General features: G+C 41.2%; 1 protein-coding gene across 26 annotated transcripts in view; it reads left to right on the top strand.

Annotated features, from left to right (window-relative positions):
* LOC121666172 (rap1 GTPase-activating protein 1-like) overlaps nt 1-26281 on the top strand; it is a 57388-nt gene that overhangs the window by 9048 nt on the left and 22059 nt on the right. For 12 of the 26 annotated variants that reach the window (XM_042031369.1, XM_042031368.1, XM_042031376.1 and 9 more), the window contains 16 exons: nt 5095-5142; nt 6252-6290; nt 6410-6601; nt 11556-11659; nt 13742-13820; nt 14109-14162; nt 14253-14336; nt 14884-14984; nt 15648-15777; nt 16033-16188; nt 18411-18482; nt 18672-18758; nt 19413-19547; nt 20927-21073; nt 22289-22392; nt 24674-24790. In XM_042031369.1, the coding sequence (XP_041887303.1) occupies nt 5095-5142; nt 6252-6290; nt 6410-6601; nt 11556-11659; nt 13742-13820; nt 14109-14162; nt 14253-14336; nt 14884-14984; nt 15648-15777; nt 16033-16188; nt 18411-18482; nt 18672-18758; nt 19413-19547; nt 20927-21073; nt 22289-22392; nt 24674-24790 (1649 nt within the window). Of the gene's footprint in view, nt 1-5094; nt 5143-5705; nt 5856-6251; nt 6291-6409; nt 6602-11555; nt 11660-13741; nt 13821-14108; nt 14163-14252; nt 14337-14883; nt 14985-15647; nt 15778-16032; nt 16189-18410; nt 18483-18671; nt 18759-19412; nt 19548-20926; nt 21074-22288; nt 22393-24673; nt 24795-25110; nt 25158-26281 lie in introns of those variants that run through there. The other 14 variants (XM_042031357.1, XM_042031372.1, XR_006016594.1 and 11 more) reach the window with 12 other exon arrangements.

The raw sequence follows: 26281 nt of genomic DNA on the forward strand, positions 1-26281 counted from the left end.
TTCACTTCACTCAGAATACCCGTTGATGCGGGCTTGCAGAATTTTTAGGTCTTCTAGGCTCAATCTCTTACTCTTCAATGGGATTTCAAAAGCATTTTTCTGTGTTCATTTTTCCAGTCAGCATGATGGAAGCAATAGACACAGGTTATTATAATTCTGTCTGTTCTTTGCAGAAGTGTGATTCTGAGAGAAAGTCAAAGTCGCAATAAGGTATCTCTGGCATCTTCTTCAGGAAACTCTGTTCTGCTGGGTAGCAGGTATAATGACAGGTGATTAATGGGATGTTAACCTAACTGCATTTAGCAAGGTCAGACAGTTTAATAAATAACTACTATAGGTCCTGTCTTTAACTTGTGCAAGAAAGAAGGACTCTGGCTTAATTCTTACACAGAAGTACATGCATTTAGCTGCATATATAATGTTATAAACTTAAAATAGGGCCGAGTTGGTTTTTTCCACTTTTCTGTATCAGATAAAGAAATAGTAATATAATAATAGGTTTGTTATATACGTTAAATATCCAACAATAAAGTCTTCAAATTTTTCAGATTATGTGTTCTCAGAGCATCCTTGCCAGGTTACCAATAGTTTCCCTGAGTGGTGCACCTTCTTTAAAGTGCTGTGCTTAACCTTGACCTAACATAACACATAGCGTGACACATAACTCCTGCCGTTTATTATGTGCAGAAATTAAACTTACCAAAACCATTTAACTTCTTTTCTGGAATTTGGGTAATCAGATTATGAATATGAGGAAAATGCCAGACTTTAGTGAGACTATAAAGGTGAGGAGGTAGAAGGTAGCAGCAAAATGCTGAGTATAGAGTTATGAGGCTGAAGTCCCATTTGGCAGACTGGGCAAGGAGGAGTGTGGGAGGGAGGGGCTGAAGGTGTATCTGCCATGTATTCATGTGTAGACAGACACAGACCTTGCAACCAATTTACTGACATCCAGACTATATTTGGGATGTATTCTTGCTGCTTTAGAGTAGCAAGCTCTGCAAGTGTGCCTGGCTCATTTAACTCTGTGCAGGAAAGTAAGCTTGAGCATGTAGATCTGCTTCAGTTCAAGCACATATTGAAAGGTTATGACGGTCCTTCCCAGGCCTTTTGAAATATGGATAAGAGAGAGTCACTACCGTGTGTCCCACAGTGGAAGACTGTTGCTTAAGATTGTCAGTGTTTCTCAGCTCCCAGTTTACCATATGGAAAATCTGACTGGACTTGCACCTCTTTAGTTAGAGAGATAACAGGGCGGTGATGAGAATTTCCAAGGCATGCAGACTGCCTAATTTTGCATCTATGATGTTTTCTTAGCTGTCCATTGTTAAGCCTTTATAGCATTTGTTTTTTTCTAGTTAAGCTTGTTTTGTCACCTGACTTGCACTAGGAGAATCAGTAACTGCTGTCTAACAGACTTTTTGAAAGTTAAATGTTTTCCAAAAGAAAAAATTATCCTAATATTTCTTCCTAATATTTTTCTTTTTCAAGATTTTTACTAGTTATTTTTTCTCTTTTGTTTTTGCTTTCCCTTTCCTTCCATATGACTGTGACTATCCTTTAGATTTGTTGAACCATTCTTGAAAACGAAATATGGGATTTTCATAAGCAATCAAAGTGAGTAAAAGCCAAAGCAGGAGACTTGAACATTTCTCCTATAAAATAATAACAAAAAAGCCTCAGGATAGAATTGATTTTTGAGTACTTTAACAATTGGATTGGAGTATAATTGTTCAACTGAAAACTAGGATAGCCATTTCACATTTGGTGTGATGAATTAACAGGTAATTTAATTTTTTGCACTGAAACCAACCCCGAGATCTGGGGAAGAAGTTTGCCTTTTTTTTTTTTCTTTCTCTTTTTTCCTTCTCTTCAATTTTATTATACATTTCTTGGAAATGAATGAGCTACTGGTCACTTTGTTCTGTGCTTACAGACATAGTACAGTCACAACAAATACTGTGTTAAGGACACTTAGTAATATGTTGTTCCTGGATTGCTTTGCAGTGCAGGCAATTGGAAAACAAGGAAATTTTATTTCATCCAATAAGCTCAGATATTTCAGATCTTCGTATGTTTGCATAGCCAATGCCTCTTCACTTGACTGCTTTTGTTCACTACCTCTGTTCTGCATTCTTATGGTTTCTTCATATTCTTTAGTCTTGTTTTCTCACAACTACTTTCATTGTTCTTTTTCCTGTATCCCCTTTTGTATCCAAGTTGCCTATTTTGAACTAGGCTCCCTCAAGGCACTGGTCTTTCCCCATAAAATATGTGCATTATCATGTATTGTTACGCCACGTTGTACCCTGACTCTGGGTCTGGACGCTTTTTTCTCTGTCATCCGTTCTTCCATCCTGCTCAGGCCAGGTGTTTCCCCTGTACAAGACCTTGGGAATATGAGATTCCCAGACTGGTGCTGTCTCCAGTAAGCTACCCAGGGAAACAGTGAGGGAAAGCCTTTCCTTAAAGGCAGTGCTGCAAGCCAAACCAAATCCAACCAGAAGGATGTCTCAAGGAGTGGCTGAGACTGCTGCAGTTTATTCCTCTCCGTTTTGAGGAATGACAGTGTTCATCAAGCAGTTGTTCTCCCCATGCTTTGACTCTTGCAACAACTTGTGCTGTAAGTTTCCTGTGGTCCTGGTTAGCCTTTAAAATAAAGCTTTGGACTGTACAGCCCAGGGCTGCATTATTCTTACCTTAAGCTTCACTCCAGAGGAGAGGTTGGTAGATTTGAACTTATATCTCCTGCTTCCAGGCTACCAGGAGCTTCCTTAACAGTGCAGAGTCATGGAATGTGCTGGTACATTCCTGTACTCTCTATAGAGGCTCTGATACAGAGCTCCTTTACAGCAGCCCAGAAAGTTTTCCCTCAGGCCTTGCTGAGATACTGGTCTCCTACCAGGACCTCCTTTGAAACTGGAAAATTCTTGCCATTATCAGATCTGCCAAAAATGCCAAGGAAGGAGAGAGAAATATTAGAAAATTGCAATTTCCCAATCTCCATTTTCAAGTGCAGAAAGCTCATTGTGCACAGCCAGTGTGTCCCTGTACTTCCCACAGTTTGTTGCTGCTTTGTACCTATGTGTCCCTCCTGTCTCAGTCCTGTTTTGACAGTGCACAGGACTTTCTGTCTGTTTTCCACATCCCTGTTTCAGAACCTGGTCTTCCTTGTGAACCTCAACTCAGAAGGTTGACAACTGAAACTCGAGACCACATCAACAGAACACTCTTTAGCACGTACATTCCATGCACTCGACTTTTTCCACCTTCACAACTTCCCTAAATGCAAAATGGTTACTACCTCTGCAAAATATAAAGATCTCTTGTCACCCTGTTTTCCATCTTAATTTCACAACTCACCACGTCCTAATAGTTGGTTGTTCATTTTGTCAGTGCTGTGTACTGACATCACAGTTCAAAACATACATTCTAAAGTTTTGCTATGAAGAGTATTTCCAGCCTGGTATTTGTTTAGTCTCCACTGCTGAAAACACAAAAGAAAAACAATTTTTCTGGGGAGGGAGTGTAACTGTCTCAAAGCTCAGCTTTTGTGGTTTGATCTTGTGACACCCTGTAGATAACATGTGAAGCCTCTTTCTCCTATTATAGCTAAGGAAAATAATTTGGTTTTTTGTTATCTGCTCATTGTTCCTTCCTTGCTTTACTGTGTTTCTATATTTAACCAATTGAAATTTGTTGTTACTGCTATTTTTTGTGATTGAACTCAACCTCAGACTTCTGAAGAATAACCTCATGCATCCACAACTAGTCTCCCTTACCCTGGAGTTTAGCCATACTGGTTTATTCTGATGTTTTTAAGAGTTTTTTAAAGGTGTTAAGCATTTGTTGTGTACTCAAGGTCTTGCTCTTCATGATTTCATGAAAGTTTAGGTTTTCTTATGGCTTCTTCTTAGGTTTTTTTAATAAACTTTCTCATTTTCCTAAAACCTTGTTTTTATGTGAAGTAGATGTTGGGTTTCTTTCTTTTTTTTTTTTTTTTTCTTTGTTGCTCCTGCAAAGAGCATCCTGATTATTATGAACCCTCAATAGTAAGGTTGCTTTTGCTCAGTGTTAGTGGTGCTATGCTAGCAGTTTTATTTTTTTATTCCTGAGCCTCCTAAGTCTCCACTGTAGAGCTCCTCTGAGATTTACCTATTTTTACCAGAATCTAGTTGACAAGCTAGTTCCACTGTAGAATATGTGCACAGGCATGGCTGTTATCAATCCAATCCTGCTTATTTTCACAACAAAGTCAAGAGCTGCTTATCCTGTCTGGAATCCCTGGTTAGCCACTCCATTAAGCAGTCACTGATGGTATATAGAAATGTAGTCTCAGCATCATGTTCCAGTATGAGAGTTCCAAGATTTAGGTGACAGTAGTTGAATACTCATGTACTGTGTGTAAGAGGAACCTACATTTTAAATCCTGGTCCTCACCTTCCTACCTGATGATGCAAAGTCTGCTTCTTACTCTTCTGTCTGTGAGGCTCACTTGGACTATGGCCTGTTGACCCTCATATATTTTGGTCTGGGCCTCTGCTCAGTCTGTGTTGGGGCTCTCTTCACTAAAATTGTCCTATTCTTGTGTGATTCCGCTGCAGAGGTGTGGTGGAAGTGAACTACTTTGCCGTGGTGAGAAGGCAGAGGATGGAATAGCCTTAAGAAGGAAAATCAAGTCTGGATGCCAACTCCTGATTCAGGAAGAAACTAGGGCAGCCTTTTGCCCTGTTGTACCAACCCACCTCGTAGTCATTCAATTTTTTTTTTTTTCCCCCCTTGGGATAGGAAGGAAGGTAGCTAGAAGAGATTAGAGAATCAGTTTGGGAGATTGTTTTTAGTATCTGCCAGTTGTCTGCTTTTTAAGAGGTGTAAGCTTGGGGGTAGCTTTTCAGTTTTAATGCCAGATTAGGGGACTGGCCAAGTTCTAGCTTCACTTTTCATTTTTATACCGATCTTCCAACTTCACTTAAAATGGAAGATTTTATAGAGGGACAAAATATGTGTATTGAGGATATGAAGAAGGACACAGAGGGTAAGTGAAACAAACTTGCTAAAATACAGGATTCACTGTCTGTGACTTTATGTTTCCAGGGGAGTCGTCTGGATGAACAAAGGTGTTCCCTTCCAGCTCCTCTCAAGGTCAGGCCAAGTCGTTATTGCCTCTTAAATTGCTGAGAATGGCAGATAATTACTGACCTGGCTTGCAGTATATTTCATACTGGAATGAACAGGGAGTCTACAAACATCCCAAGAGCACTTCTACGCTTGCCGTTTTTATTTTCTTTTTTTTTCCTAGTTGCAGCACAGGAGGGTGAAACTATGTAGATGAAGTAGAATTAACACTTCCCTTTTTCTAATTTAAGTGGTTCCAGTAAGAGTTTGTTATTATTAAAAGTGTTAGTTTTGATTAAGTAGTTTCTTAAATTTATTCAATTTAAGAGCTGTAATAATATTTATAAAAACACATAGTACTTATTTCAGTAGTCCGCTGGATGACTCATAGAGATGCTACTAGAAAGTTGACCTGTTTTGCCCAATATTAAGGCAATAAGGACAGATTCCCATCTTAAATCCTCAATGCTTCCTCTCCATTTCTTCAGTCTCAGCTCAGGCCCGCTAACCTTAAAATCAAACTTGACTTTGATCTTGGGATGACGTATAAAAAAGTCACAGAGAGAACTGACATAGCTTTATTCTGACAGAGATAGTCAGTGCTCTTTGTGGTGATGGAGGGAGCATCCAACTGGCAGAAATGGGCTCAGATACTGCTTCTGTTCTCTGAGTCACACCTCAGCATTGCTCGGATGCATACCACAGATCAGCCATGGAGATGACATAGCCTCAATCTCACTGTAAATAACAGCACTTTTTCTACCATTCCTACTGTCATCCCTGTCTGCAGGACAGCAGCTGTCTGACACTGTGTGGAAGGAAAGGAGAGAGGTTGTCACTCCTAACCACATCCAATTTGTCTATGGTTTGCCTGCTTCCTTCTTTTGCATGCCTATATTCTCTGTAGTTTCAAGGAGGAGGGTGGGTAAAATCTGAATCCTAAATTTATTGTTCTCAAAGTTTTATATGATAATGCTGAGACCTTGGAAATGTAGTCTGACCTTAAGTCCTAAAGTAAAACTCTAAGGTTGACCTAGGGCAGAATGGAAGCTGAGGGCACAGCTTGCACAATCATGAGAGCATAATACTTTAAAAGATGTCACATGTTTTTTGCTAATGGCCTGTTCTGATTTCAGACAGAAGAGGAGTATATTCCTTACCCCAGCATCCATGAGGTAGGTTAGTACTGCTCTCTTCTCTCTCTGTCCTTTGACTTCATTGGTTTTTCAGCTTATTGGCTTTCCAGCTTACAGACTTGTCAGTTTTAATGTTTGTTCTCTGTCCTTCTGAATAGGTATTACAGAAAGGGTGGCCATATCCTCTCATTATCCTTCCCCAGTTTGGGGGCTACTGGATTGAAGGGACCAGCCACAACCTCTCCAGCTTGAGTCCAGCTCTGTCTGAGGTACCCTTTTCCTGGAGTGGTAAAGTGAAACTGGAAAGTGACCCTACAGCCAAGCTGTACCGCAAACATTTTCTGGGAAAGGTAAGGGTGACCTTCAGAGCCTTCTTTGCCCACCCAGCCACAAGGCTGAAATGTTTCTCAGACTTTCTCTGGTGGACTTAAAAATGTCTGCACTGCTGCTACATTTCAGTTCCTTATGATGCCTTGAACTGATGTAAATGAGGTGCACGCTACAATATGGTCTGTGGTGTTTTAAATTGGTCATGTCCCATTGTGAAATGTGCATCATCCTGTGCATTAATAGAAAGATTTGCACAGGAAATGCTTTTATTTAGTTAAGAAGGTCTTTTGAGGCTCCTATACAGATACCAACCTTGGGATAACAAGTGGAAAAAAGTGTAATAGTATTGGAAATGGCGTTGTTTTTAGAGGGGACTTCAGCACTGACAGTGCAAGCTCCTCACTAGGAAGCAGAACAGTCCATTTCCCTTCGTGTATCTTCATTACGGAATGTATATGATGAAACTGGACCATGTGTTTTATAGCTGTTGATTTAAGTAAGTTTGGTGCTAAATGTTCCATGACTTTAAAAATTCCAATTTGACACATAGGGAAACAGAGCTACACTTCATAAAGTGAATGTTAAGTGGCCAGCCATTAAGGTCCATCTGGGCAGGCCTGTTTAGGGATTCGGTTGATTACCAGATTGAATCTCAGGATGATATTAGCCATAAAGAACAAGTGAGAAGAACCCATGATCTTTTCTGAGATTTGGTTCATGGCATAAGGAGGTAAGAAAGCCTGACAAGGATGCTCACGCTGCATCTTATTCGGTGATCTCCCTCAGTGACTGCTCAGTAAGTTCAAAACCAGGAATAGGTGGTGCTTTGCACAGTGCTGGAGACCTGTTCTACAGTATTTGGGCTTTTGTCAGAGTGATCTTCTGTAGCAGATCTTGTTCCGCAGCAGTGGAAAATGATATTAATATGATCTATAAATAATTAGGGGAAAAAAATAAGCCTTCCTGGAGGTTTCCCCTCAAGACTGACAGATCTGCTGTGTAATTTGTTCATGGACATTTATCCTGTAACCTTCTGGAAGCTTTCAGTATGCCACCTGTAATTATTTTTCTGTCATGGTAAATTTAGGGTTGTACTTGAAGGCTTCCAGAGCCAGATAGGATGATAGCCAAATTTGGATATGATTTTTTCAGTCTGATTGTAGGATTCACTGCTGACCTGGTATCACAAAACAGTTGAGGTTGGGTGGGACCTCTGGGGCTCATCTTGTCCATAGTCCTGCTCAAGGAAGGTCATATCATCACTGTTCCTTCTGAGTTAGATCCAGGACTTCCTCTGTCATCGGGCTTCACATTTGCGAAGTGCCCAACCATCGGTGCCTCAGTACTACAGAAAAACTCTTTCTATGTTCTTCCTTTTCTGGTGTCCAGTGTTTTATTCTTTGCCTTAACTGACATGAATGTGTGTCCATATTCAATTAAACATGCAAGTTTTTGAGCAAGCTACTGTCAGAAAAGAACAAGGTGAACAGGACTCTTGTCACAAAAAACTCTACCCATGATGAGAAAACCTTGCCCATGGTTTAAAAGCTTAGTTAAGGTGAGAGCTCAGTGCTTTTCCACTAGAAGAGTATTTCTTCAGTGCAGAGAGTTAGTGATAGCAGTGATTTTGATGCTGTGTTGGGTCCTTTTTTTGCTGATAACATGGGAAGATTATTTCAGCAATGTCAGGAAAGGTCTCATGCTTTGAATAATGGCAAACAGTTCTTAGCTGAAGAAGAGTCTGAAAGCATCATGTGGTGGGGGAGGCATAGACAATGGTTTAGGGAATATCCTTTAAGCAAGATGGGAGATCAAAGTATTGTGTGGTACTACAGACTTAATATGCATGTCTCTGTTGTGGGTGTGCATGTGTAGATCGCTCAGACTTGGACAATTCTGTGATACTTTTTGCAGAACATCTTACAGCAGACCCTGTAAAACAAGCACCAAAAAAAGTGCTGGAACATTCAAGCCATAGCTCAGTTCCTTTTCTTTACCTCATGTATTTTATATGATGATTACACAGTAATTACACAGTAATTTAGCCTTTAAGGAAGAAGGCTATAAAACCTTATGTCTTATACTGTGAAAATTATTCAATGTCTATGTTGTTTTTGAAGGCTGCAATGAAGAGAAGTAGCCTGAAGCCGTGAAGGATTTAGTAAAGGTACACCGTAGAACTGCCAGTCAAATAAACTTAGGGTGCAGTTTCACAAGCACTTGCAGCTCTCAGTGCTGATGAGAGAAGCTTTCTGCTATGCATTCATATGTGATCATGTATTTCTCCTTTATGCTGTCCTCTCTTTGTGCTGGTTAAAGCTGCTGCAGATGGCAGATGTCTTACTGGCTTTAAAACTTCTTGGGCAAACTGTCAGCATTCCTTGCGTGTTCTGTTAGTCTTTTCCCTTGGCCCATGGAAGATACTTAATTGTTTTAACAGAGATCTATTTGAAATCTAGATCTGGCTTTCAGACTATATTAAATGTTACAGAAACTGCTTCTGGGGCTGAACAAATTTGTACTTAATACATAGGTCATCTCAGCTCCAGGGTATCTTGTCATCACTGACTTGCAATGTTCAGTATCAACTGTAAAGCCTTTTGATGGTTCCTCTCTAACTCCAGGACAGCTAACAATAAAGGCTGCTGTCCACTGAAGGAATCTGAGTCTGTCTTCTGTTGCCTGTGTGTTTTTACAGAGAAAGAAAGTCATAAGGAGTACATTATAGGTTTATTCATCCATACAATTGCTCAGATCTCAGTTTAAACCCCAGGCTTACATTCAGGATCAAGCTACATAGCCAGAGTGGCTTTGACAAAAATTCAGTTATTTTAAGACTTCCACTAATTCTGGTGCCCATTCCACAGTGAGGATTGCACCCATTTGTGCAGCTCTGCCTGGCTATGTCAGCTGCAGAGCTGATAGCCCAGTCTCCAAAGCAACGGAGATCTCTCTCTATCAAATCTGCTGGGGTCTGGCTTAGAAATCTCATCAAAAGGCATCTTGATTTCTGGTCTTTGCAACTCAGTGTTACTTTTAGCTGCAGCTAACCTCAGGCTTTGGTTCCTCTTCTTTTGCTTTGCCGTCTAGTTCTGGTTTTTTGTTGGCATTGTGCCATCTTTTTCCTTTACAGCCTGTCTTGGGCATCCAGCCTGGCATTTGACTTCTTTGGTTTATGAATTTTGATTCTAGATTTCAACTCACTGTGGGACATGGTCTTGCTTTGCTCCTTGAATCTGTCTCTATTCCTCAGCTGCTCTGTCTTTCTGCCCTTGGTTACTGCACCTGATTCTTGTTCACATCCCAAAAATCTGTTAGTATCCTGAAAGTCATGGTCAGGAGAAATAAACTGTTCTTTGTGGCTTCCTTTGATTTCAGCTTTTCTTCCCATGTACTATTATTGACCAGTGTGACAGATCACACTGGACTTCTGTGATTTGAACACTGCAGCTAGAGGCCATATTATTCTGTGTGCATCTTGGCTGCTCTTAGACCTTACCTTTTCCAGACTGTCTCGTTTGATCAGCCATGGAACCTCTTGTCCATAAGTCAGTAACAGGGCAGTTCTGGTGTTGGTTTTTTTCTGTCTCAAAGAGGAGGCGAGGACAATGGCATCTTTAATACTTAAAAAAGTTAGATAGCAACATCTTCACATTTTGGTTTCGGATAGTGACTATAGTCTTACTTATTCCTATTTTTTGTTTCAAGGAGAGGATTGGTTTATGTCTGTTAACTTCAAGTTGGCTGTGTCCACATAGATATCACAGTATTTCACTAGATGTGTCTTTATTTCTGACAGTGAGTCAGAACTATGACTAATACAAAAAATTTAGACAGCAAAAGACAATCTTACCAGTGTGTTGAGAGAGGTTGTGATCTATCAGAGCCAGAGCAGACCTTCTAGGCATATATATATATATGTATATTCTATGTATTCTAGGCAAAAGACTGAGGAAGGAGCTGACATTTTTTACCAAATTACACTTTGCTCCCAGTGAGTTCTTCACTAATTTATTGTGCCTGGAGTATTCCTTTCACAGAACATATTCCAAATCGTGCAAGTTTTGACTGTACAACTGAATACAACTTACTGTCCCACTTCCGTGTCATGCATGAGGATGCTTTTCCGTTAGGATGGTGGGAGCGATCAAGGCATTTCTGCACGATTTCACCTAAATAGTATTTTTGTTGTGCTGGAGGTTTCCATTCATATCCTGTGTCAAAAGGCTTTAGCCTTTTGAGGTTAGAGATGATATAGCAATATATATGATATAGCAATATACAAAATACACTGGAACATGGCTGTATACCCAGGAGAAATGTATGGCCACAGCCACTTATGTATAGAGACTGTGAAAATGTTTGCAGTATGTTTCATTGTTTGACTGAGTGACAGTGTTCCAGGCACACTCCGCTAAAGCTCGGGCAGTGTTAGTGGCACTGTGGAGAACAGTCTTCATCTGCAAAACCTCTTTGCTTACTGACTGTATCCTTCCTGAGATGTGAGCACTCTTGGAGGTCAACCATATACCATATTGATCCTGCAATCATTACTCTTTAGACAGAAAATTCCCACAGCCACATCCAGCTGAATGTGTGAGAGACACTTCTTAGTCATGCAGAATCTGAATGGATACAGGGAAAGTCCACAAAAGATACGATTTTATTTACAAGAAACTCAGTTTCTTCAAAATGTGTTACTGAATGTTCTAATACTCTTCCTTCTCAGAAGCTCTTCTGATGTTGGACAGGTGGGGAGGAACTGAACTGACTGGATGCACTTTGACTGATATGCTCATGCACTGATGGTCAAGTGGTCTGGAAGACAGCATATGCACATTTTGAAGCATGCTATTGCTAATTAAATTAAAAATTAGCTAATCTTGAGTGACAGGTTGTACGCAAAAAAAATAACCTGGTGAATTTCTCCAGGAAGTGTGTTGGGAATAATACATTTTGGTTTCCTGTTTGCAGGAGCACCAGAACTTTTACTCCAGTGACATGTCCTTGGGGTACCTAGTACTTTCTGTGAAGTATGAACAGATCGAGAAGCAGGAAAATCTACGCCTGTTGCTGAGGTAACAGTGCCTGTTATTGACGTGCACATAACTTGCGCTTCCTCTGCATAGATGTGGGTGTGAGTTTCATGTCTTTCTTCTGGAGAGAAAAGAAACTGCAAAGAAACCTTTGAGCCCTTTTTCCTTGCCTCCTGCTCTTGAGTTGCTCTCAGCAGTTTCCTTAAGGAAGCTGGTGTGGTGCTTACAGGTGCATCTTTGTAGTACCTGTGTGAAAAATACCTGTTCTTCCCTCAAATGGAAAGTTTTTGTGTTTATTCTGTGTACTTAAGAGACATGTGAGTACTCTCTAGGAGAATATGGATTGCCTAATGGAGGACAGCCTAGCCCAGGCTTTGTACTTGAGATCACCTTGAAGGTGATCTAGAACATTCCCTAGATTCCCAGGGCAGTCTGTGAAGCCATAACCCTTAGAGAGGGTTTTGAAGAGAGATACTACCTACAGAGAGCTGCTGAATGAACTAGAAGGAGAACAGAGAAGGATCTTGCATAGGTGAGAGGCTGCTGCAGAGAAGCTTTTTACCACACTACAGTCTGGATGCGCTCCCAGTAGGCAATATGCTACTGGAACCAAGTGATGTACAGTTGCCACTGACAAGGATTTGTTCAGGACTGAGGGAAAAAAATGGTTGCAATAGTGACACTGAACCATGCCGTAAATCAAATCCCTCCTGATGGGAGAGAATTTTCTAAAAGTCCTTGCAAGGAGTTTCAAAGAATAAACCGAGACTTTTCCTGGAGTTTCAATGCTGCTGGATAGTTGTTTATTAAGTCTTATCTGAGGAACAGAGCCACTAGCGTGGCCCAGGCATAACACAGAGCACAGAAAGCAGGAGAGAAGTCCAATTATCAAGATTTACATGGCCTTTTAAAGATAATTTAACCAATACTTACTAAAAACGTATATTATTTTCACTTTCCTACCAATTATTCAGTAACACGGGCAGGAACTGCAGAATTCTCTATCCAGTCATTCCAAACTACTTTTACTGCACAACATGGAGTAGTAGAAGAAGGAGAAGAAGGTTTAGAGAACAACAACAATCCTCCATGTTGATATTTTTTACTCTTATCTATTTACTACAAAGAGAAGCCCAAAAGCTCTAAATTTTTCACCCTGTGACAATCTTACATAGTAGTCTATCACCTAATTCACACCACTGTATTTTCTAGTTCTTGTCTGACTGTTGGTAATTTTTTCCAAGGTTGGAGGTTAAAACAGTGTTGTTCAGGGGGGTAAGAACCCTTAAAAACAGGCAGAGAAATATTCTCAGCACTCTGGGTTCCTACAGCATAGGAATTGGCTATAAGACAATCACTGGTGGGTTTCCTTGAGTGTCTGCAGAGAATGCTCCAGACTGCCAGCAATAATCTGGGAATAAAGAGAGAGCCTGTTTGTGAGCTGTGCCTGGGAATGTTTATCTTCCTATGTGGAAGACACCAGGAAGGAACAAAAGGGTAGTTATTGCTCTCTTAAGATATTTTATTATATGCAGTACTTTTTGCTCAATAGCTTGTTTAGAATGGTCTGAAGAGGCTTTTGATAACCCAGTATTTCTTCTTCCTTAGAAAGATATCTCTCCTTAAATACACATATAAAGAGGAAGGCAGCTTTCCTCTGTCAGCTTTCTGGAACAATGCTACACCAGTTTCTACCTCCTTTACTCTGCTTTCCTAGGCTGTTTCTAACAGACCTTTTAACAATCTTTCAAGCCTTCATTGATCGTGGGAATCCCTTATTATTCTATGACCATGAATTGTATTTTGATATTTAGATTTCTGTGAGTGAAAATGGTGTGTGTGGGAAAGCAAAATATTTCTTCAAGGTAGACAGGAGTGCAAAGGAGCAAAGAGGCTAAGGGCTCCTGTTTTGTCTTCCTCTGCTCACCACAACAAGTGCTGGGCAGTAAGAACTGAAAATACTTTGCTTTTCCAGTGATTTTATGCACCAGGGTTGAAATTAACTCTCTGGAATTAACTGCTTTAATGATACTCTGAAGAAATGGCTACTCTTTCTTTAAAGAGCCAGTGTTGCTTGTGTCTCCCTTCAGCCATGTCTCTAATGCCTTTTTTGTTTTGTGTCAGGACTCGTACTGGCACCAAACATGACCTAATTCCCATTTCCTGTCTGAATGAGTTTCCCAATGCTGTTCAGATGGCAAAGGTGAGATTCATGCTTGCCTGTTTGTCTTAAGGCCTCATTCTTCAAGTTACTTTCACCCTTGTCTTCCCATTTCCCTCTTCTTCTACTACTCCCCAGTAGAACTATCATATAGTTCCCTTTTATCCTTCCATTTACCTTCTCTTCTTTCTCTTCTAATTTTACCTCAGAATTTTTGCCTGGAGGGGCTCCTGTCAGATAATTATAAACAGTGCCTACACTCTCATGCCTGCAGCAAGCCAGGGCACATGATAATCACACTTCTGTTTCCCTGTCTCTCTCACTCAACAGCTACTGTGTGAGGATGTGAATGTTGAACGCTTCTTCCCTGTCCTCTATCCCAAGGTACAGTGTTCTGATATGTCTGTATATCACTTTTCCATCAAGCTCTGGCTAATGGCATCCAGTTGATAATTTCTGTTTTCATTACCTCAGGCTTCTCAGCTTATTGTTGCATTTGATGAACATGTCATAAGCAATAACTTCAAATTTGGGGTCATCTACCAGAAACCTGGACAGGTAAGATCCATCAGATCCCATGTTACTTGAGGAAAAATGCAGAGTCAGTTTTCTTAGCTTAAAGAATGTAATGGCAAGGTCTGCACTGCCCAGAAGCAGTGGCCTGGAGGCAGCAGTGTTTGTGCAGTGCTGTGGTTCCTTTGGCATGCCTCTTCCACTTGCAATGTCTGTGGCAGTGTAGGCTTTGTGGATCTCTAAACCCTAAGTCTAACCCTAATGACAGCTTGGGGCTGAGGTGGAAGTCCCCAGCATCATAGGTGGGCCAGGTGAAGGTTGTGGAGGCAGTGATGTTGGTCCAGTGCTGTGCTGCCCTTGGCATGCCTCTTCCACCCCCAGGTCCCTGGAGCTGTAGGCTTTGTGGATCTCTGAGCCCTAACTCTAACCCTCATAGCAGCTTGGGGCTGAGGCAGAGGACTCCAGGACCACGGGTGGCCCAGATTGCAAATGTATTCAAGCAGAGATGTTTGTTGGTTGAACTGCCTATAGAAATTACTGCCTGTTCTTTGTACTCCTTGTGTTTCTTACTACTTCTGCTTTCCTTCTGTAGACAACTGAAGAAGAAGTCTTCAGTAACACAGTAGAGAGTCAGGGTTTCCTGGAGTTCCTGGATTTCCTTGGTGACAAGATTCAGCTGCAGGATTTCCGTGGGTGCGTACCCAGTGCAGCTGGAAAGCCAGATTAAGTTAGGGAACATCATGTGTTCTGAGGCTGGGACTCTTGTTACAGCCCAGCTTCTAGAAAAGTGCTGTCTTCTAAATCCCAGTGCAGGTGAAGAAGCCCCGGATGCTTTTGTCAGCCATCATGTCTGGGAACTAGTTGGAGCTTAGGTCTCTGCTGGTATTTTGATTTAAAGGTCTCCTGGTATCTCAATCTGACCCACAGTATCAGCCAAGAATAATTTTATTTGGCAGTGCAAATACAAGATGGTTTCACGGTGGTATGGGGCAGTATTGTTTCAGGCTCTTTCTGTGGGGCAGCCCATGCCTTCTGTAGTTCTAAGATACGGAGTGTGTTTCTCAGAAGAATGCCAGAGAAAGTAGCTACCTTGAGGATCCCTGGTTTAGCTTCATAGCTTTTAGCAAGCTGGTATGTTCACCAGCACAAACATGGTGCGGCTTCAGTCAGTGCATTGGTTTGGGGAAGATTTGTGCCTCTCTATCACTGATTTCCTAAAAAGTACCTTTGATAGTCCTGTTGTACTAGTTACTGATACTGTCTGTCTAGTCCTGATGTACTAGTTACTGATACTGTCTGTCTTCTCTCTGCTCTCTCATTTCTCTACTGCCTGACCTATGGTGTGGATTTGCTCAGGTTCCGGGGAGGCTTGGATGTTACCAGAGGTCAAACAGGCACCGAGTCAGTCTATACAAATTTCCGGGGGAAGGAGATCATGTTTCATGTGTCCACAAAGCTGCCCTTCACAGAGGGAGATTCCCAGCAGGTATCAGAAGGAGGAGTAAGGATTACAACAGCATGGCTGGGAGAGGAGAGGTGTTTGAAGAAGGACTGCATAGAGGGGAGAATGACTAACTGTATAATGTTGGGAATTATGGCTGGAGTAATGGCAAAAGTAGTGACGAGGGGTTTGGTGGAAAAATGGGTTTGAGATGTTAGGCAGACTGGTGCTTGAGGTCCCAGCTCACTGTTCTGCTCTTTTTCACCTGCCTTCTCTCTTCATTATTTCTTTCCTCTCCAGCTTCAGCGGAAGCGTCACATTGGGAATGACATTGTAGCCATCATTTTCCAGGATGAAAGTACACCTTTTGTCCCTGATATGATTGCTTCTAATTTCCTACATGCTTATGTGGTAGTTCAGCTCACTCATAGCACTACTGGGGACACTCTCTACAAGGTAACCAGGATCAATAGATTAACCTGTACTGATTTTGATCCTTGAAGTGGAAACTGGTTCTTGGGCCTTTGGGAGAGGTGCAGGTTCAGCCAGATCTCTTCCTGATTTCTTGAGTATCTACACCTGAAAGCAGAGTGTAGTTGTACGCTTTACAAAGCAGCTGATGAATTTCTGAAGCTTAAGGCTTTGGAATTGAAGCAGAAAGAATTGAGATAAAAAATTTTGTTTACATCAAAGAGCACAAGGCACAATTGATCCCATTTTGGGGGTTGTCTTGCTTACATTATATATATATTAGTCAGGTAAAATTCATGTCTGCATTTCTCGTGCTGCGCAGCACAGTGGTTGCAGCTTGCACTGCCTGAGGCTGCAGGTCAGATACAGCTGGTTGGCCTAACTATGGAATCCAAGCCAGCTACACCTGCTTCTGAGCATTCCAGAACTGATGCCCATCTGACAAGGAAGTGTTACCTGTTAGGGCCCTCCAGCTGAAAGGAGCCCTGCTACAGCCCAAATTAATCATCTGCAGCCTTTGGACACAACTCGTTCTCTGTCTGACATGACTCTGTATGGATATCTGTATAACTTTATGTTCAACTTTCAGTCATGCTGAGAGAGCAGAAAATGTAAAGAAACTTGGATTTGTCATGAATTTTCCATTGTAGAAACATTTTAAGCCAAGCGCTATGTGTTGTATTATGTAGGGATTTGATTTGGTGATGGTGAATCCTTATGCCTTGGAGGTCTACAGGAACACCAAGAATATCAAAATTAGGACAGGATCCCCATCTCCTCTTCCACCAGAGGGTGTTGGTGGTGGAGCAGCCACCTTCCCTTGTTCCCTATGCTTTGGGCAGCTGGTTTGTAGTGAAAGCCTTGTGTTGATCAGGCCATGGGGTTCCATTTCTCCTCATGCTCTCTGTTTTATAGGGCACAAAAATTCAGTGGACTTTTTAATGACAGGAAAATAGCTGGGAAAGCTTGCTATTTGTCATGTGTCTTCCTGCCATTGTTTTCATCTTTGCCTGTCTGCAGTACTTTTTTTTTGTTAGTGTAATAGAACTGCTTCATTCCATGAAGAAGAAATCATCCTAGTAGTCACCCTAGAGTCAATGCAGAGTTTTCTGTAAAGGCTTTTCTAAAGGGGCTTTGACTGATGCTGCCTTGAGAGCATTGTAGTACAGAAAAGATTGCCATCTGGAAGATTTCTTTGCCATCCCTTACTTCCATTTACTTAAGCTTTAGTGCCTACTGTTAAATTGGCATATTAATGGAATTTATTTCACAGAATTTATTTTTGCAATCAGAAAATTAAAAATGCAAAGCAGGATTTTAACTGGCAGATATCTATTAGGAGAGAGATGGAGGCTTTGTAATTAGGGGAGGTGGCCTAAAATATGAGAAATCTGAATTAAATCAAGAGGCTATTTCCTCCTTCTTCTCATTAAACTCACACTTCTCAGTGGCTCTGTGACATTTATTTGTTATTTTGAGGCAGTTGTGGTTGTTATGACATAGTTCCCCCTTGTAGGAAACAACAAATAATGGTCTTGTTTCATCTCAAACATGACAAAAAAAATAACAGTGAAATATTGTGAAGTACTGGATGTATTTGGTAAGATAGCTACAAACAATTATAGGTAGGTGCTGTGAAGAAACAAGTGGCTGGACTGCTTTTCAGTTATGGCTTTAGACATTGGTATGTCAGGTAGGAGCATGCTAAAAATGAAACAAATGAAACTTACCTCTTCCTGGGAAAATGCTTTTGCATGTTTACCACCTGTGACTCAGAGAGGCAGTGGCACTGAGATACTCCCCTCAAAGTGCAGTGTATCTCCACCAAGGATTCTCTGTAAAAAAATAGGTCAGTACAAGCAAATTGACAGATTCTTCTAGTGGAGGTTAATCTTGCAGGCTGAATAGGACCATTTTTCTGTTCCTAAATGTACTGCTTATACTAGTTATTATTAAAAATAATTTTTTAAAAAGCAGTCAGTTCAGGTTTTTTTTATTGCTCTTACCGTGTGCACATCTAGCTGACTAAATTTCTGGGAGATAAATGAGCAAATCCACTGAGTTCAGGAACAGAGGGGGGATGCACAGGACACTGTATAACATCTCTTTTATATGTAAATTATTTAAGAGGAATCATATATATCATAGTAGTTTGATGGTCTCACTTGTGTTCTGATACTCATTTTTTTCCCCTTATATTATTTCAGGTTTCAGTCACCGCCCGAGATGATGTCCCCTTCTTTGGACCCCCTCTGCCAAATCCAGCCATATTTAAAAAGGTTTGTGTCTCTGGTCGAGTGTTAGATGGCAAGGGATGTGGTGCACGTGCTTGTGTTCTTAGTTGCTATTGTCAGTCTGCTATAGAGGGCTTTGGAGGTCCAAACAGTAGTAAACAGAGCTTTTATAATGTGATATTTTTATTAGTGTTTTCATCTCCAGTTTAGTCTAGTCTTCATCTTGTCTTGTAGAGTACAGAGTTTCGTGAATTCCTTCTGGTCAAGCTCATCAATGCCGAGTACAGCTGCTATCGAGCTGAGAAATTTGCTAAATTAGAGGTGGGTCTAATTCCTGGCTGCTTCCATTAAAAATTATAATTATATACATATATAGTAAATATATTATTATCAGATAAAGAAAACACAGTAAAATTTCTGACTTCTAATTTTGTGTTTTGTTTTGATGAAATGTGATTATATATGTTATGGGATACTTCCTTCATATTTCTTAGCAGGTGTGATAGAATATGAACAGGTAGATTTTAATATAAAGATCTAATCCTCAGGTAAGGATGGGAATATGAAACATACATTTTGCTGGAGGAGATTCTGTATTAGCTGAAATTCACTATTATGCTACAGGATGCATGCTGGTATCACTGATTTTTTGGTTGAAGGTACCAAAATTCTGTTCCAGACTCTGCTGTTGCCTGATCTAGAAAAAAACATGTCCCTGTTTCATCAGCTCTGAAGAACTGTCCTTTATGCCTTGCTTCAGAATGAGTTTAAAAGGGCTGGGTGTTACTGCAATATATTCTGTAACTATGCAGTTAAAACCACTTCATATTGTTTAAAGTAATTTTCATGGGGTTTTGTTGTTGTCATGGTTAGTCCTTTGGTTTTTTGTTTGTTTGTTGGGGTTTTTTTAAAAAACAGGGAAAAAAATATCTCTGCTCCCAATAAAGGCTGTTCTCATTCCCAATGTTGATGCAGGAAAGAACACGGAGTGCCCTCTTGGAGAGCCTTTTTGAGGAGCTGCAGCTTCGCAGCCGCAGCATGATGGGATTACCTGTAGGGGAGGATGACAAGATAGAGAATGGCAGCGGGGGCTTCCTCGAGAACTTCAAGGTGAGCCTTTCTACAGACCTACAGTGTGGTCCAGAATTCCATACTGGCCCTTAGAAGTCAAACACTTTATGCTTTGTGCTGGTGTCAAGTGTCAGATGTGGTTTTATTCCATGACTTACAGAAAAAGGAATCAGTGTTTTCAAGAGGAACTGTAATAACTAGGAGCAAGGGGCTTTCAGTTCCTACAGCAGATCTCTTTCAATTCATTTTCATTGTAACTGAAAGAATTGCAGGAGCCACTGAAGGAGTTTCCAAGCTATCTGTGAGCGTACTGTCTAGAAAAACTGATGCTTTAATTACCCTCTAAAAGCCAGAGTTAATTTCCCTTTTTCAGTGTAAATGACATGTTTGGGGTTTTTTTTTGTTGATTTTTTGATTAACTAGGTGACAACTTTCTTTTAAATGTGATCAAGATGATTGAAATGAGAAAGCAAAGCTTTTGTATGAATTGGGAAACTGAGTTTTGAACTGGTTATGTAGAGAGAATCCTATATCCTCTTTCCTATCTTACCTACTTGCCCTTTTCCACTTCTGTGGCAAGTGCCTTGCCACTTGTTTTATATCATGAGTTATCTGTCTGGAAAGAGAGATGTGTTATAAATAGCATTTCTTCAGATGACTTTATGGCTTTATATGGTGGGCTAATTAGACCACCATAATGGTTAAGGTCTGTAAAACTAACCTGTTTGCGTATAGGTTTTGGTAGCTGTGTGCGTAGCTTTGGTCAGGTCTGGGTTGCTTTGGTGAGGGGTATTTTTACACACAAACTGCCTTTGCTGCTAACCATGAATTTTAACCCATCCATGTCTTACACTAACTCCCCCAAAATGTCCTTTTCTGACTTCTAGCAGATGCTGTGATTTGCATGTCATGTACACAGATGACATTTGTAAAAGGCTGGAAGAGGCTGAGTTAAGTCAGAAAATGGCTTTTTCAAATGCTGCAGATTTTGATATGGCTGTTTTCTCCTTGAAATCAAAACTCAAGTTCATATGAGACTGAACCTTAACAGCCTTGAACAGGAGTTTGATTTTGTGTTTTATAGCCTGTACTGGATAGGAGTGCTCTAGGTGACACTGGTTTATCCAGTATGCAGGGATACTGGGAGGAATTCTCTATTCATTGCAATAGGAGAAGGGAAGCGAAACTAGAGAATATACTTGAGGAGGAGCTCTTCCCAGAGCTCCATGAATCAGCTAGGACCAAAACTGGGCAGTACCTAAGGTGCTGCCTTCTAGGAGGTAGGATCTGTGTGGTTCTGGTGTCGGTCTGTCACAACTTCCCACTCAATCTGTGGTGCTTCTCATACTACCCTACCATGTGCTTGTCTCTATGTGTATATCTGTGTTTGTCTGTTTCCCTGCCTCCCTCCTGTTCAGCGGGTGATCAGAGGCCGCAGCCAGAGCCTGGATACCATGGGGATATCCATGAGAAAGCAGCAGCCAGCCACCCTGCCCAGCCGCCCAGCTACAGCTGGCCTTGCCCTCAGCCAGAGTGTCGCCGAGGGCCCTAAGGCCATTGCTGCGGTAAGGTATTCGGGTGGGCTGTAAGAAGAGAACCCGGCATACCTTTGTAACCACTCATACATTTTATTTCTCTTTCCCTATTAGTTTGTCCTCTTGTCCCACTGTGAATCTTTTTGCTGTATCATCCCATTTCACAAGTGGTGACAGCATGTGTTGCAGTCTGTTTTGTCTGTGCCCTTCTCTAGCCCGAGTTCATGTGTAAACTAGAGCTGAGATTGATGCAGACTGGGAGAAGAAAGCCAAACATGGTTCTACATCAGACATCTATCTCTGCTATCCTGGATTAGATCCTGTATGGTGCCATGTGTTAAAAAGTGCATGCACTGTGGTTTGGCTGGAATGGTACTGTATTGCCATATGGCAAGAGCTGAGGACGTAAGGACACTAGAACTGTTTCATTTTCTTCGATTTCACCAATCAGACTATTTTCTGTAATATAAACAGGTGCATAAGATATGCAAGGTGCTGTTTTGCTGTAAATAGAATTTGCATGTTGAGGACAAACAGCAGAATTAATAAAGTTTAGGGTGAGAAAAAGAATGAATATTTCTAGTCACTATCAAAGCCTTTTTTATTTGATAGGGATACTAAACATATGTGACCAATGAATTAAAAATCTATAACAGATCTTTCCAGAAGAGGATCCATATTTCTGATATTGAAAATATGGTTACCTTCACCAAAATGCATCTAGCTGGTTGTGATCTCTGCACTAGTGATGTCAATACAGGCAAACTACAAAAAAACCATCTCTGAGTAAGCCAAGAAGGTGCCCTTCAGTGTGAAGGTTTCTTGGTGACAGTTTACTTGGTTGCATGTTTATGTCAATACAACAAAGTCACAGAGTACTAATGACTTGGGTTTGCTGCCTACTTTGCTCCTTTAACTTCTGGTTTTCATTACCTTTCTGGTTCTGCCTCTCCTCTCACCATATGGGGATACCTCCCTTCCCAAGCCCATTTCTCTGCATACTGGCTGTGTTCTGCCTTTGTTTCTTTATATCTCTGTACCGTTCTCACACCACCTTTGTAAGCCCTGGCTGCTCTTGCTTGCTGATAGAAAGTACTCCTTGCACAGGTGGAGCTGAGCTCTTGTATTGCAGAGTAAAGGAGAAGATCTGGATCCAGGTTGCAAACTCTTCTCCTGTGCTTTCAGTTCTCCACAGTTTTTCCTGCCTTGTTCCTCTCCTTTCTGTCACGCTTTCCTTTTTTCTAGTCTTTTGCCTTGCCTGGTAGGAGCCCATCACGTACTCGAGCCAGCCGCTTCCATGGGCGACGGAGTAGTGCCATTGGCATTGAAAACATACAGGAGGAAAAGAGGTATGAGCTGTGGGAAGATGAGACAAAGAGGGTAAAAAATCCAAGAGCAGATGAGAAAAGGAACATAGAAAGGCACATATAGGCAGAAGGGGAGCCATCAGGAAAGAGAACTGAAATGGAAATGGTTGGAATAGGAAGAAAAGGGACCGATTACCGACTGATGGAAAAATGGACAAGTAGCAGAAGCAGACAAAATTAAAAGAGGATGTTTGGAATTGGAGAGAATCAGTACTGGAGGAAGAATGGAGGAAATGGGTGGAGGAACATTGTAAGACACTCCTAAATATTATGCAGTACGATCCAGGACTCTTGAGTTTCCTGTTCTTTACTCACCACTTTAGAAGAGAGTCAGATGAAAGGCTGGTATTTGGGAAGGGGATGCTTGATAGTTTGTTTGTTTTCATGTTAAAGTATTCAAATAGGCAAAAATTCTGGTAACTTAAAGGATTTTTTAAAAAAAGCTTTAAGTCAAAATGACTAGTGTTTAAGTTAGATCATCTGAGAAATAATTATAACTAATGGATACTATACAGCTTCAAGGAGTGATTTGGCATATTTGACAGAATTATAACCATTCAAAAGTTGTCTACTGGTCACAAAAGATTATTTAGTTAAATTATAAATTTCTCTCAGTTCTAGCTGAGACACCTTTTGAAGATTATACGAGTCTCAAAAGTCACATGAATGCTCTGCATCTAATATGCAGTTTTCCCAGTTGCAAGAATTCCAGGAAACAGCTTAAAGACTGGGGGCAAAAGGGGGAAAGTCATCTCTAATGTGGAAACTAGTTATTTTAGGAGAAAATTACTGTATTTTCCCTTCTTTCTTAATGAGGTGCCTATGACCTAATCTGAATAAAAATAGAACTTTTTTTCAGAAAAATTAAATCTTCAGAGACAACTGGCCTGTAACAGTCTAAGCCAACATAGTAGCCACAGTTCCTCACTACTTTAAATACTTTTGTACCTTAGGCAGCTGTGTCCCTCACTCCATTACTTTGTGTACAACAATCTTCTCTATCCCCTTGAAGGATCTGTAAAACTTTCCTACTGCAAGGAAAACCCCTGGATTTCTTTTCTTTTTTTTTTTTTCCCCTGCTCTTTGCTTGGAGGGATCTGATGAACTAATTGGCTTATTTAGCTTTCCTTTTGCTTACTTGTAAACTTAGATGTGAGGAACAGGGAGCCTTAGCTTTTATTTTCTGAAAGACTTCTTGGGTCATTCTTGAAAGTGCAGTTTCAGTAGTGACTGCTTTAACAGTTCATTGTTACTGAAAGCAGATGTTCCCCTCTGTCCCTTTCAACTACCCAGTCCTGACTATTCCTTGTGATGATTGCTCAGATCCCTAGTGGGTCTTTCATGGAACAGCGTCAGCCCATTAATCAAATAGAAAAAGTATCAACTTTCTTTCCCTGATTAATTGTCTGCCAGGTTCTGCCATGAACTGGCTTGTGGAGAAGTTTGGTAGGTACTAGGACTGGTGGAAAGTGCACTCAGCAAGAATGAAAGAGGCTGGAGCATGCTCCCTTTCTGGGAGCAGTGAGCTCCAAGTGTCACCTGTGACTTCACCCTGGAGCTGTAACTTAATAATATGCAGGCTTTGCTGACAGAGCTGACCCAGTCCATCCCACTTGTTAGTGTGTCATAGGAGTTTCAGGGTTGTTTTAATTTTAGAATTACTTTTTGTCAGGGTACTTTCCAATCTCACAAACAATTGTATTAGCATAAGTGAGGGTATCAGAAACTCTGATTTGAGGGGCACAGATAGGATCAACTGACCAAGAGAGCAGAGGAAGAACTTTGTGACAAACTCCATCACTGAAGCCCTAAAAAATACCCCAAAATCCCTTAGTTTTCCTTTCCTTAATTAAATGTACCTTTCATTTCAGTTACTCACACAGCTTTCTTCAGAGGTATCTTGACAAGTCCTAGTAGCAGTAACACTTTTGTAACCATCATATATAAACTCTCTAGTAAATCCTATAGCTTCTTAAGGCCAGTGAAATGGGGAGGATAGAAAAAAAAGTTAAAAAACTAAAGGTGAATACTAAAACCAATTTAGGCTTTTATATAAATTCAAAAGGAGCTTAAAGTTGGCCATTTCTAGATGTCACATGTCACAATCTAAGGAGTCTGCCCTTTTCAGCACAACTGTGTTTGCTTCCCTTTTACATGTATGTAGGAGATACAGCTTTGTACTGTGTCTTACTGTAAGGGAGTGTTAGAATAGATGGTAGTTAACTCTGGCCCTGGAGTATAGCTGCTTTCTCTTTTCTCCCAGCAGAGACACCGCAGAGAGGATACAGAGGGTGTTGGACAGTCCAGGAACTTTCTTTGACTTGAAGTCTGATGGATCATCCAGTCCCAGCTCTCCAGAGTTCCCCAGCAGGAAGAGCAAGTGAGTTGAAAATAAATGTCAGTATTTGAAAGATGCTCACTGTCTCTGGTATTGGCTTAAGTGTGGTGCATGTCTCGCTCTGTTGGAGGCTGTACTGAAATTGTCCACATCAGGCATTGTAGCATCTCAAAAGTTGGATGTCTGGCTGTGGCACAGTAATTCAGAGCCTGTCAGGAACTCAGCTTTCTTAAAAAGACTGTGATAAAAGATTGGACCACTTGATTTATCTTTACTGTAATGTTAGCTTGCATCCAACAGGGTACACAAAGTCCTAGCTGTCCAATTATCCATGTTTACTCATGTGTATGTTTCCTCTATAGTTTGCTGTGGAGTGATTTTGGAGCTTCATGGAGAAGCTTGGACAAGGGTATGTTGGGATGTTGGGTTGTATTCAAGTTCTGCCCCTTTAAGCAGGATTCATGCCGCTGCTCCCAACCAGCGTGAACTAACCTGTCTCCAGTCTTCCCAAAGTGTTACAGCAGGATTCCAGCACGGTCCCATGTATTGCACCTATGTTTCATTGCTAAAGCACGCCATACCACACCCAGTGGTATGTGCAAAACACTTCATGCAGTAGTCTGCAAGTTAATTCTCCAGTTTCTGGTTGTCAAAAACGTGAAAAATGCAATTTCCCGGTAGTGGAGCTTTGCTGCTGCTAAGCCATATTATACTGGGATGTGATCATACCTAGAATACTTCAGGGAAACCACCCATTTACATTTACATGACTCCAGAACACCCTGTCTAAATTGAAGGCTGCAGCTGACTTTCTGGAACAGTTTGCCACACCTTATTTTTTTCAAGACAATTTGGATGAGACCTGTGGCAAAAAAGATACCAAGTTCTTTGTATTAGGGCATTTCTCTTTCTCATGACTGTGGAGACTCCTAATAAAATTTCAGGAGGTGCCCTAGAACCACGTGTCTATGGTTATAGTTGCTACAGGTGCCAAATTTGACAAGGAAGGGCCTCCCTTCCAACTAGACCCAATGCTCCCTAGGAATTACAAGCTGGTGACCATCTGCAGCAGTTCAGGTACCCGGTTGTATGCTGTCCTGAATTTTGTCACAGCTGAGGTGCAGAGTTCTGGTATGTTTTTGTGTGTGTACTAATTTTTGGGTTGGATACGTGCCCAGAATTTTGGTGTGGAGGAGGATGGGAGCACATCTAGGAGATACAGACCATTTATGGTGCTAGCTCTGGCAGCTAAGGACTAGAGGGAATGCAGGACTTGGAACTGCTGATTGGTCAGCACCCCCCATCTTCCAGCATTACCACATCATTCCACCTTCCCTTCCTCATCCTGCCTGGGACCTTGTTAGTGAACTAGAAGTTCCTGACAGGCATGTGCGAGGGACTCTTGCTCTGATTAGATAGCTGATTACCTTGTATAATCACCAAGAACTCTGCTTCCCCCACTTGCCAGCCCCCATTCTCCATCAGCTGAGGAGGTGAGCTGCTGCAGTGGCTGTTTCAATTTGGTATCCACAT

Source organism: Corvus kubaryi, unplaced genomic scaffold, assembly GCF_017639235.1.
Source record: "Corvus kubaryi isolate FWS band 111438036 unplaced genomic scaffold, C.kubaryi_AGA036_p1.0 37341, whole genome shotgun sequence".
NCBI lineage: Eukaryota > Metazoa > Chordata > Aves > Passeriformes > Corvidae > Corvus > Corvus kubaryi.